A 12,481-nucleotide genomic window follows, 5' to 3' on the forward strand; every position below is an offset into this window, starting at 1 on the left:
TTTTAATGAAATAAAATAAGTTAGTTTCTCAAATATTTTTGTAGTTGTTTGTAATTTTTATGCCCCCGGTAGGGTTGCACATAGAAGTTGAACTGTCCGTCAGTCAGTATGTGTGTCAGTCTGTCCGTCCGTCGGGAAAAAAAACTTCAACGTTGGCCATAACTTTTGCATTATTAAAGATAGAAACTTGATATTTGGCATGCGTGTGTACCTCATGGAGCTGAACATTTTTTATTGGTGAAAGGTCATCCTTCAAGGTCAAATGTCAAATATATGGCGTCTGTCCGTCTGAAAACTTTAACATTGGCCATAACTTTTTCAATATTGAAGATAGCAACTTGATATTTGGTGTGCACGTGTATCTCATGAAGCTGCACATTTTGAGTGGTGGAAATTCAAGGTCATCCTTCAAGGTCAAAGGTAAAAATAAAAAATACAAAGCGGCGCAATATGGGGCATTGTGTTTCTGACGAACACATCTCTATTTAATAATTGTTAGTGATGGGAAGATAATACAATGAGCAACTAATACCATTACCTTATTATCCCTTGCCATAGGAGGAGGGATATTGTTTTGGGGTTGTCTGTCTGTCTGTCTTTCCATCTGTCCGTCCAGCACTTTTGTGTCCGGAGCCATATCTTGGAAGTGCTTTGGCGGATTTCATTGAAACTTGGTATGAGTATATATATGGATAAGAGGATGATGCAGGCCAAATGGCATCGTACACCATCTGTTAATAGCAGAGTTATGGCCCTTTGTTTCTTAAAAAATGCTTCTTTAGTGTCAGATATAACACTTTTGTGTCCAGAAGCATATTGGCAGGGTAAATCAATTCAATGAATTTGCTTGTTATTTTTAGTTGTGTGACGGAGATCCTTGATGTTGTATTCAGTGTGTGCACTGAAATACACGTGGTGCTTTGCGTGATTCTTCCACATGATTTTGATGTGAGAATGTTTCCCCGATGGCCACTCTCAGGGGCACAGTTGAGGAACTACTGCCAGTGGATAAGGAGCGCAAACAGCATGCTGTGGGAACTGAGTCACCATGTACCTTCTGTGAGATACATGGACTATGGAGCAACTAAACAGGTATAGGGAAAGATCTAGAGTGAAATAGGAAGTTTCTCAGCAACTGTTGCATGGAATTTCATCATCATGAAACTTAAAATAAATATATGCATCATTATACTGCGGTGGACCAATCCCAAATTCTGTTCAGACATCCTTCTTTGCTCAAGAGATATGCCCCCTTAATTGGTGAAAATTGACTCATTGAGCAGTTTTGTTGCAATTACTGGTTTCTTAATAACTTTTACATGAAATATCATGAATTTTAAAATAGATGTATTACTTTGTGGTGGTACACTTGCACGTTTTGTTGGTTTCAGCTCTAGACGTAAAACCCCATAATTAAAGATATCTGTCTGTGCTGTAATATGGAAGTTAATGAAATTAAAAAATAAACATGTATTATCATTTTTTTAGAAGTTCTTGCATAAGTTTCGTCAGGATGATCATTTTGGTCAGTTCAGAGTTGTACACTCTAATTGGTTGAAACTAAAATATTTTTTCATTCGTTGAGGGAAACCAGTTCATTTAATTTGCTGCTTTAATATCTTAGTTATGTTTAAAACAAATTAGTACGGTAACTATCTATAATCAAAATTTAATTTTAAGAAGTCCCTGTACTTGTCCCATGATGGACTACATCTGAGTGCTGAAGGGGCTAGGAGGTGTTTAGCATCCATACAGGACGACCTGCCAAACCAGCTGTGTGTGGAGGCTGCTGTTCAAGATCCTACAGAATGGCCAGCTCTCTCAGCCACGGAAGTACCGGTTCAGGAGCATGACAGAACCATAGCACTCTTTTCGGATATTGAGCAGACTGTGAGTTTAGTGCTACAACAAAGTGGACTGCATTTATGAGCCATAAGCAAATGTGATTTATGCACAAAACTGCAATTCTGCGTCAGGCTAAAACCTTAACATTGACTCTAAAATCAAAGCGCTTCCACCTACAAATATTCATAACAATTTGATTTTGCTGTAATGTTTATATTTTTGATTAAAATAAGCCGTTTAAAAAACGTATAATACCTGTATTATGGTTAAATAAATTGTAGGGAGCTCAACCAGAGACTCAAGACAAGGTGGATGCAAGTGAAGTACCAGTTCCCAGGAACATTAAGCCTCAGACACATAAAATAACGGTAACTTTTCTATGCATTTAATCGTACAGATATTTTATCATTCTTAATGAACATTTATAAAGTGATTGCAATCCAGTATTGATTGCTCATATGGCTTGTTACAGCCTATAAATTAATGTTATGTCAAGAGCCGTAAAGCTGGGCACCCTGTCATGTCTCTTTTTAGCCTCGCCTTTTTGCCCCTGATCAGCACCATAATGCCCTTCATTATTGGTAGCTGTAAGGCAATAGATGGACTGCAGGTCCTATACTTTTAAAGCAATGCCTTTAATCATCTAAGGCATTGTTTGTCATTAAGTGGTAAACATGAAAAGTTCAACAGATGTCTTTGTGTGAAAGCCAGACCACAGAGTTGATGTCATAACCATTCAGTTATATCAGAACATAACATTCTGTAATTGTATAAAAAATCAACTAGTTAGTTTATATAATTTTGTTTTCCATATTTTCACACACACAATTCATTCTCAGGTTGTCACAGCCAGAGCTAAGAGGTCTGCAACCAGAAATGTCAAAAGATATGGAAAGAAGGTAAAAAATACCGTTAATTTCAGATAACCCTCACTGTTTCATTGTGGAAATGTCCTACTAATTCTTAAAACAAGTTTTTTTTGTTGAAAAAAAACCCACAACCAAACCTATTTTGAAAGTAAAATAAAAGTAAAAGACCATATTAGTGTTATTATTTTGAGGACATCTTTCCTTTCTGTTGTCTTCTGCATATTATTATATAATTGTTGTTATTTTTCAAAATAGTCAACTTTGGTGGATGAGGTTTTGCACTTATGCCATGCCTGTACATGCATGTGTAAATTGTTTCAGTTGGCAATGAAATGCCACACAAGGTATATAAAGCTTGATTGGTGCATTTGTTATTGTTGAAATTTTTGTTTGCATGTACATGCATGTGTTAATTGTTTCAGTTAACAAAGAAATGCCACAATGTTTAATGTGCTTCATCCTATAACTTTGAAACTTTATATGTAGCTGCACCTTGATGAGTTATACATGCCACACCCTTTTTTGTGTCACTAGGTCAAAGGTCAAGATCACTGTGAACTCTTAAAAAAAGAAACTGCACCTGCAGCCGAGCGTTGGCACCTGCTATGCGGTGCTCTTGTTTTTATTCATCATCATGTTACTGGTAGTGAAATCTGTGTGAAATAAATAGCCATAAAATACCGATAGGGAAAGCACAGTAAATAAATGCAGATTTATACATGTTATCAAGGAATAGGAAGCTTGTTTGGTGCATTTTGTTTTGTTGTTTTTGCTTTCGTTGAAAAAATCTATTTGTTAACATTTACATGTATTATATCCTTGAAGTCATTAATTTCTGGCACATCTTTTTATGCCGCCGAAGGAGGGCATATAGTCTGTCTGTCACACTTTACGTTTAGGTTTCGAAAAATGCTCATAACTTCTATGTCGCTTCAGATAGCAACTTCATATTTGGCATGCATGTGTATATTGACAAAGCCTTTCCATGCGCACACAAATTTTGACCCCTGTGACCTTGACCTTGAACTTAGGGTCTGCGTTTAGGTTTCGAAATCTGTGTTTAAGTTTCGAAAAAAGCTCATAACTTCTATCAAGCGTTTATAGGGGGCATAAGTCATCCTATGGTGACAGCTGTTGTTTACCTATATATACATAAATGTAATGCATTCTTAAGTAGTTTCATAAAAATCACCTTTCTTAATGGAATTACATACAACATAAACATATGCCAACATAAGGCACTCATTGTTGCTTTATTTTTAGACACCCCAACAATATTTATTAGCGAGGCTGTTTTCGGAGAAAACCCGAGGTATTGTTATAGCCTGCTCGTCGTCCACCGGCGTCGTGCTAAAACCTTATCATTGGCTCTAAAATCAAAGTGCTTCCACCTTCAACTTGGAAACTTCATATGTATATGCACCTTGATGAGTTCTACACACCACACCCATTTTGGGTCACTAGGTCAAAGATCAAGGTCACTCTGACAAGCTTTTGCAGCCGAGCATGGCACCCGTTATCAGGTGCTCTTGTTTTATATTAAAACTTGCTGCATGAATGCTATTACTGCAGTAACTCTCTTGTTAGTTTCATGTCAAATAGGTTTAATCGTTTTGTTAGTTTTATATTGAAGGTCATTGGAATTAGTGGTCGTCCAATATTGTCCGGGACAACAAAAATATAGTTCAGACATATTTTCCTTTTTTTACTGGATGGCAATTTTTAGCCTGAATGAATATTAATTTTACATGATGTGCATTCATAGACACTGCATTAATGATCCTGTTTTTTCGTCATGCATTAAAGGTCATGCTGCAGTGGATTTATTTACCTTGACATTACTGAAGATGTGGCTGTTTTCCTGCCTGCATACAAGTTGAATGGCTTATGCTTGGTACTAATTTTATGACGATATGCTCCATACTTTTTAACACTTTCCATCTTGACAATTTACATAAATATTTCTTTCATAGGTATTTTCATTACTTTGATTTTAATATAAATCAGCAGAATGTGTGTTTGATTCATCTGTGTCCTATTTGTATGTATCATAATATAGTAATTGGTTCAAGCATGAAAGACAATGATTGCCCTGTTTATATGACACTATATTTGTAGCATGCCAATTGATCTGATAGCATGGCACAATGCTATAAACAAATTTTATGTTTTCATGAAAAAGAATGAATTTAATGAAAGGGATGTATTCACATTATTTCAAATCATCTTTAAAGGTATACGCTTTTCAAATTATATAACCGGTAGTAATTTGTAGCATTTGTACTGGTAATATGGACTGATAGCATAATAACTTTTCAGAAACGCAAGAAGATGGAAGTCAAGACTGGTAAGGTTAAAAGGGAGAAACCTACCATGACGAAAAAGAAGAACAAACAGGTAAATCAATGACAGAAAGTATTCTTTCTTGTCAGATAAACAAAACTTGTTCAAGAAGATCCTTTAAAACACACATTCATCCTTTCATGTATGGTCATTTAGATGTTCTACAAATACAGTAAAACCAAGCTTTAAAGACGACACAAAGAACCTTATAAAATTAGTCTAAATAGCTGGTATTCTTACAATTCAGGTATAATTGATTATCACCAATAACCTGTTAAGCGGGGTTTTGGTGTATGTAAGTCTTCCATGTGCAAGCTTTTCAGGACCAGTCCTGGGCCTGTATTGAATTCATAATAATGTAAAGATGTTCTAAAGTATGAACCAATTGTGGTACATGTTTTTGTTTTGTTTCAATTTCCATGAGTTTTTCACAAATATTACTGAGATGCGATTTTAGAATCCTCAGGCTGAGTGGTATTTTTTAGTGGTGCTGTCCATCTGAAGATGCCCTGCTCGACCATTTTATAACGAAGCATTCATCGTGGAAAGTTGATAGGCCTGACACACTTTTCAATCAGGTTTTTAAATGGAACACAAATTGTTGTATAGCTTTATGTTATGTAAATATACTCTTAAGATTTTGAATGAAAAAATATAATACTTTTTCTCCCCTAACAGTTTAACCTGAGGGGACTTATGGTTTGCGCTCTGTGTGTCCGTCATTCTGTGAGTCTGTCACTTTTTCTGGATCCTGCGATAACTTTAAAAGTTCTTCATATTTTTTCTTGAAACATGGATATATGGCAATATGGACATTATGTACGTCATTTCATTTTGTTCCTCATCAAAATTTCTGGTTGATATGGCAACAAATATATATAATGAAAAAAAAAATCCAAAAAAATCTGATAATGGTGGAACCTGTAGGGGACATACATTGCTTGGCAATAGTCTTGTTTGTCTAGTAAGTATTGTATTAAAGGAAGGGTTATTCTATTATAGGAAGATGAAATCAACGTGCCATCCAACATCCATTGCCACCGAGACACTGAAGAGACGCCCGAACAAGATGACAACGCCGCAAATGAAGATCAAGTCAATGTGCCATCCCACTTCTTTTTCCAACGAGACACTGACGAGACGCCCCAACAAGATGTAGACACTTCACAGCTTCTTCTTATTCTTTCAAATGACGTTGAACTTAACCCTGGACCGGTGAGATATTCCTGCCTTATAATAAACAATATTAGTGGGCAAGTTCCTTAATCAGAGGAATTTTAACCTTGTTAATGTTCTATAAATAAATATACATATATATATATATATATATATATATATATATATATATATATATATATATATATATATATATATTATATGTGTGGTTAGGGTAATTTGAGGAAGGTGCTAGTTTGAAATTATTATCTCATATATTGACCATTTTCTATTTGTATGCCCCAAGATCAAATGATCGGAATATATTGTTTTTGGCCTGTCTGGTTGGTTATAAGAGAAATATAAGTACTTTACTAAATTCGAAGGTTTGTAGGCACTTAAACTTATTTAAATCATATACTCACATGTGGGAAGATTTAATTCATACAAATATTGATAACAATGATGATGAAGAACAGCAGTTATTTGATGACAATATTCATGATGAAATGCCTGTTTCGGTTACATTAAGTACTGCTGCATACAATAACTTCAATGAGGAATCTGGACTTTGGAATTTTAAGTGTAGAAGTAAACATTCTCCCAGACTTAAAGACAATAATGAGTTAAGGAAAAATATCATAAAACGTGATCAGTGGAATGATTCTAACCTTGTTCGATGTTCAGATGGCTGCCTAAAAGGACCTGTATTATTTCCAGATATTCCAGACAATACCGGTCCCTGTGGAAGCGGTTGGCTCAAGCGAGAAGATGACGATAATTACAGTGAAAATGGACTGACCATACACGAAAGACAAAGGACATTAAATATTTACACAAATTTTGCACCTGTAAAATGTGACATTCATATACGTGAATGCTATAATTCAATTAGTAAGCCATGCAGAATTCTTTGGGATGAAGGGGACTTAGATTGTTTACATGTATTAAGTAGGGATACAGCAGCAGGAGATGAAATAGCGTGGGAATTTGTATCTATGGTTATGAATTCTAGTTGCACTTTTTCCTCTTACTGCCAGTTTAAAAATGAGATGTATAAAACTCGCCACAATAAGGCTAGGTTTATGGATCAAACAGTTTTTTTTAATTTTTGGTTCAGTTGGGCTTCAAACATGAAAATAGATTTCCATATACCCTGTGGTGTATGTGGTTATGGTCCTAAGAGATTGTGCTGTGATGGTACAAAAGTAGGGGTTGGATTTCGGAATTCAAATTATGAGGAAATTACAGAAAAAAACCATGCTTTGGGCATTAATAATACGCTGCATCGTAGAATGGATAGATGTTTTTTTGAAAATTTGAATGGAATTGACAAACAAGAAATGATTAACCTTCGAACTTCTTTAGATTACATTGCTCGGAAAGAACTGAATGAAATTAAAGAGAATGAAATTATTCCAGAGAGGGATTTATTGGACCGTATCGAGTTGTTAAAACAAGCACTGCCCTCTGAAGTTTTGGGTTCCTTCGAAAGATTTTATCAAATGAGTGATAATGAACGAGTTGCATATTCAAATGTTTTAAAAATGCTAGCCACAACAGCGTCCATTACAAGCCTTATACCCCCTGCATATTGTTACAAAATTCAACTATTATTAAATAGCCCCAATATTGAAAATGATCGATTTAATAGTATTGTTAATGAAACTCGTTCGTTTGCACCTGAACTAAGAGATTTAATTTGCGAGTCTTTAATAAGCAACAATGAAATATTGCCTGATGACATTAGATTATTTTTGCAATATCTAATTAATGAATCAATGTCATTGCAAGTTACTGAACCAGAACCACCTGTACCTCAACTGGGCACATACAATCCTGAAAAGTTTGGAAGGGCCTATTATTTTAATGAATCTGGGTTAAAGTTAAGAAGTGTAAGAAAGTTTTCCATTGACAATGATAGCTGTGTTAAAAGAAATATAGACCATGACGATACGACTTTAGAATTTGAAAAATGTCAAAAGCTTTATTCTAAAGTTGAAACTTCTGCTCGAGGAACATCAACATTATTTCTTTGGTTCTGTGCAGACCATGGACATTGCTATGGTTTCCACATGACTGGGGCAGAAGGAAGAAAAGATCCCGCATTATCACTCTATAGCTATTTAGAAACCCTTCCACAAGACGTGTTTTATGACTTTGCATGTAATTTACAAGAATATTGCCTAAACAGAGAAAGTGGATACTATAAAAATGAACATTTTTTTCGTGACATTTTCCATGGCTACTCCCACAAATGTTCTAGTGCTTTTACAGCTAGCAGACTTCAAGGCTTTGAATCTGTAAATTCTGAAATATGTGAACAATTTAACAGCTTTATACAATGCATTAAAAGGTCGGCCCGTCAGATGTCACAGTCACACTTTTGCTTTTACCTACAATTCTTTTTAAATAACTGAATGGAATAAGAAGAAAAAATTATCATATGAAAAAAGATAAGAATTGCTTTAGCTGGGTTAGTTTAATGTGATACTTAAATGATCTATAATTTTAAGTTCATCTGAACTTTGAATACTTACTGTTGCATCTTTTGATGCTTTTTTCTATTTAAAGACTGAGCGAGTAAACACATACTATGTATTATTATGCAATAATTGTTTTGTGTTTATATCTCAACTGAGCATAAAGTGCTCAGGGTGAGCTATTGTGAATGGTCTTGGTCCGTCATGGGTCAACATTTTCTACTTAAACAACATCTAACCTCTGTGCCAATCTTAATGAAACATGGCACGAGTTTTCTTGCATGAACCTCTTTCAAAGTTGTTAAATGAAATGCATTCCATGCATAAATCTGGTTGCAATGGCAACCAAAAGGAAAGCTTATATATTTGGCATAAAACATCGTCTGGTTGACCTCCTTCGTGAATTTCAAAATATGCTATACCCAACTCACAGGCAAATTTGTCCTTATTTGCTCATAGTGAACACCTCTTAAATGGCCAGGAAGAGAGTTCAAGTTTATAGACAAGAACAACAGTCAGATGAGCGATATAGTGTCATCATGGCACCTTTATAGCTGAATCATTTATGAAAAATTGTCAATGATATGTTCTGTGACTTGATTTGCAGTATTCATTTCGCTGTCTTCATGCACCTTACAAAAGCCATTTTATTATCAGTGTTCCTGATTCTGTTGTAGCATTTATTCTTGCAATTCGTTATTTTTCATATTTTTCCTAATTGTTATGCTCCCGAAATACAATTTCGCCGGAGCATATAGTTTCCAGTTTGTCCTTCCTCACTAGTTTCCCATAGCACCTTCAATTCTTTACCGATCTCTTTCATATTTGGCATGTAGGTACCTTGCATGGACCTTAACCTTTTGATGAGGTCACTGGGGTCAAGGTCACCAAGGCTAATAATAGATTTTTCCGTCACACTTTTGTCACAGTTTCTCATAGCACATTCAATACTTTAACGATCTCTTTCATATTTGGCATGTAGGTACCTTGCATGACCTCTTCCTTTTGATGAGGTTTGAGGTCACTGGGGTCAATGTCACCGAGGCTAATAATAGAATTTTTTAAGGTGGTTATTAACACATAGATTGACATAGCGCATCATCGGGGAGCATCCATCAGTTTCACTGATATTCTTGTTGTATGTTATATACGTGATCATAGATACTGTAATTTTTGTCTTATGCGACAGGTTTATCATGTAGAAGATGAGTACCCTGTGTTTATGCAGTGCCCATTATATAACACAGATATGATTTGTTTATTCGCAGTGTTTGAATGAAATGGAAACTTTGGTTTGTTCAATATGTTAATGGCCGATGAAAATGACAAGCACATATTTTTGATTGCAAAATGTGTGCATGTGCATGCTAATATATAACAACTACGTAATTATCATGCAAATTAGCTGTCATTTTAATTCTGCATGCTTGTATTGCATTGTTTATTTATATCTGATAAAAAATACTGATTCTTAGGTTACTTTATAAGTATGTTACTATTTTGCATGCTTACATGTTATAGGTAGTTAATTATAAGGTAATCCTTGTTTTGGTGGTATTATAATGTATAGCAGCATTTGTTCTACGAAAGTGCATGCGTGTTGCATCATATGACTTTGTTTTCTTTAACTATTCAGGTTATTTTATATAATTATGAAATTAAACTATGTATTATGGCCCTGTGGCCTGACTGCAAATAAATACTCGTATTTGTATACAGTTTTTGTAATGTGATGTATGGTGGTATCATGTTGTTTCACTTTTTGATCAATATAACTATTATGCATACAATGTGTTATTATTCTTACCTCAAAGGAGCCATATCAATACAAATTACAACTTTCCTTCAAGTGAACAGGTTGACACGAGTGACTGGTGTATCGGGCATATCTAGGTTTTAAAAATGACAATGAGATTTACTATACGGTTAAACATTGTTATAACTGGTGACACGATTACAAGCGGTACATTTACCGGTAGTTTCATACAAATGTTACATAAATTAATGTGCCATATCAAGTACAAGCGGCACGTACATCGATAGTTCGCATACCCATGTTCAAGTAATATCTATTACAAGAGACAATTGTACCTTAGTTGGCATAGTCATGTTCAAGTGAACAATGTCGCATGCGTGATATCATTCAAGCGTCACGTGTATCGGTGGTTTATATACGCATATTCAAGAGATCCATGTCGCATGCGTGACATAACAAGCGCCACGTGTACCAGTAGTTTGTATACCCATGTTCAAGATACATAACGCACGTGTGATATCAATTACAAGCGGTACATGTACTAGTACTTTGATATTAATGACGAGCGTCACTTGTAACGGCGGTTGACATACGCATGCCCAAGAGATCCATGTCGCCTGAGTGATGTTCATGGCAAGCGTCACGTGTACCGTTAGTTGACATACGCATGCTCAAGAGATCCATGTCGCCTGCGTGATGTTCATGACAAGCGTCAAGTGTACCGATAGTTGACATACGCATGCACAAGAGATCCATGTCGCCTGCGTGATGTTCATGGCAAGCGTCACGTGTACCGTTAGTTGACATACGCATGCTCAAGAGATCCATGTCGCATGCGTGATATTAATGGCAAGCGTCACGTGTACCGTTAGTTGACATACGCATGCCCAAGAGATCCATGTCGCCTGCGTGATATTAATGACAAGCGCCACGTGTACCAGTAGTTTGTATACCCGTGTTCAAGATACATAGCACACGTGTTATATCAATTACAAGCGGTACATATATAGCCTTGTTCAAGAGATCGATGTCGCCTGTGTGATAGAAATATCAAGCGCCACGTGTACCTTTAGTTGGCGTACCTTTGTTCAAGAAATCCATATCACATACGCGATATATCAAGCGTCAAGTGTACCGGTAGTTGGTGTTACCTTGTTCAAGAGATCCATGTCGCCTGTGTGATAGTAATATCAAGCGTCACGTATACCTTTAGTTGGCGTACCCTTGTTCAAGACATCCATGTCACATCTGTGATATTAATATAAAGCGTCACGTGTACCGTTAGTTGACATACGCATGTTAATGAGATCGATGTCGCCTGCGTGATATTAATGGCAATCTTCATGTGTAGGGGTAGTTGACATACGCATTATCAAGTGATCCATGTCGCCTGCGTGATGTTCATGGCAAGCGTCACGTGTACCGTTAGTTGACATACGAATGCTCAAGAGATCCATGTCGCCTGCGTGATATTAATGGCAAGCGTCACGTGTACCGTTAGTTGACATACGCATGCTCAAGAGATCCATGTCGCCTGCGTGATATTAATGGCAAGCGTCACGTGTACCGTTAGTTGACATACGAATGCTCAAGAGATCCATGTCGCCTGCGTGATATTAATGGCAAGCGTCTCGTGTACCGTAAGTTGACATACGTATGCTCAAGAGATCCATGTCGCCTGCGTGATATTAATGACAAGCGCCACGTGCACCAGTAGTTTGTATACCCGTGTTCAAGATACATAACACACGTGATATACCAATTACAAGCGGTACATGTACCGGTAGTTTGTATAGCATTGTTCAAGAGATCCATTTCGCATCTGTCAACTCCATGAGAGTGCCAACCGAGATGTTTGATGAGATTCTCGCACGAGTGAGCCAAAGGATAACGAAACAGCGCAACAACTACAGACTTCCAATTGAACCAGGGATGAAGCTATCAATTGCGCTGCGGCATCTTGTGTCTGGTTCAAAGTACCGTGATATGTGATTCGGCTGGAGGGTACCCCACAACACTATTTCTCTTCT

General features: G+C 36.4%; 2 protein-coding genes across 4 annotated transcripts; both read left to right on the top strand.

Annotated features, from left to right (window-relative positions):
* The first annotated feature begins 871 nt into the window (after positions 1–871).
* On the top strand, positions 872–2,351 carry LOC127855796 (uncharacterized). Its single transcript, XM_052391607.1, has 3 exons — positions 872–1,092; positions 1,681–1,890; positions 2,127–2,351. The coding sequence occupies exons 1-3, from the start codon at positions 955–957 to the stop codon at positions 2,232–2,234; spliced, it is 456 nt and encodes a 151-aa protein (XP_052247567.1). The 5' UTR covers positions 872–954; the 3' UTR covers positions 2,235–2,351.
* Positions 2,352–2,706: 355 nt separating this feature from the next.
* On the top strand, positions 2,707–9,908 carry LOC127855787 (uncharacterized). 3 transcript variants are annotated; one of them, XM_052391598.1, is made up of 5 exons: positions 2,707–2,744; positions 4,521–4,608; positions 5,034–5,111; positions 6,060–6,272; positions 6,933–7,628. In XM_052391598.1, exons 1-5 carry the CDS (start codon positions 2,722–2,724, stop codon positions 7,011–7,013), a joined length of 483 nt encoding a protein of 160 aa, XP_052247558.1. In that variant the 5' UTR covers positions 2,707–2,721; the 3' UTR covers positions 7,014–7,628. The 3 variants fall into 3 exon arrangements, with proteins under 3 accessions (XP_052247558.1, XP_052247559.1, XP_052247557.1); XM_052391597.1 differs by having other exon boundaries at positions 2,728–2,744; positions 6,933–9,908; XM_052391599.1 differs by lacking the exon at positions 5,034–5,111.
* The last annotated feature ends 2,573 nt before the right edge of the window (positions 9,909–12,481 follow it).

This window comes from Dreissena polymorpha, chromosome 13, assembly GCF_020536995.1.
Source record: "Dreissena polymorpha isolate Duluth1 chromosome 13, UMN_Dpol_1.0, whole genome shotgun sequence".
NCBI classification, from domain to species: Eukaryota; Metazoa; Mollusca; class Bivalvia; order Myida; family Dreissenidae; genus Dreissena; species Dreissena polymorpha.

What these genes read in the sequence shown, in the direction of transcription:
- LOC127855787 (XM_052391597.1), top strand. Translation starts at nt 7,211, where the DNA reads ATGGTTATGAATTCTAGTTGCACTTTTTCCTCTTACTGCCAGTTTAAA.
- LOC127855796 (XM_052391607.1), top strand. Translation starts at nt 955, where the DNA reads ATGTTTCCCCGATGGCCACTCTCAGGGGCACAGTTGAGGAACTACTGC. An exon ending in ACTATGGAGCAACTAAACAG is followed by an intron (nt 1,093 to 1,680) that starts GTATAGGGAAAG and finishes TTTAATTTTAAG; the next exon opens with AAGTCCCTGTACTTGTCCCA. An exon ending in TTTCGGATATTGAGCAGACT is followed by an intron (nt 1,891 to 2,126) that starts GTGAGTTTAGTG and finishes AATAAATTGTAG; the next exon opens with GGAGCTCAACCAGAGACTCA.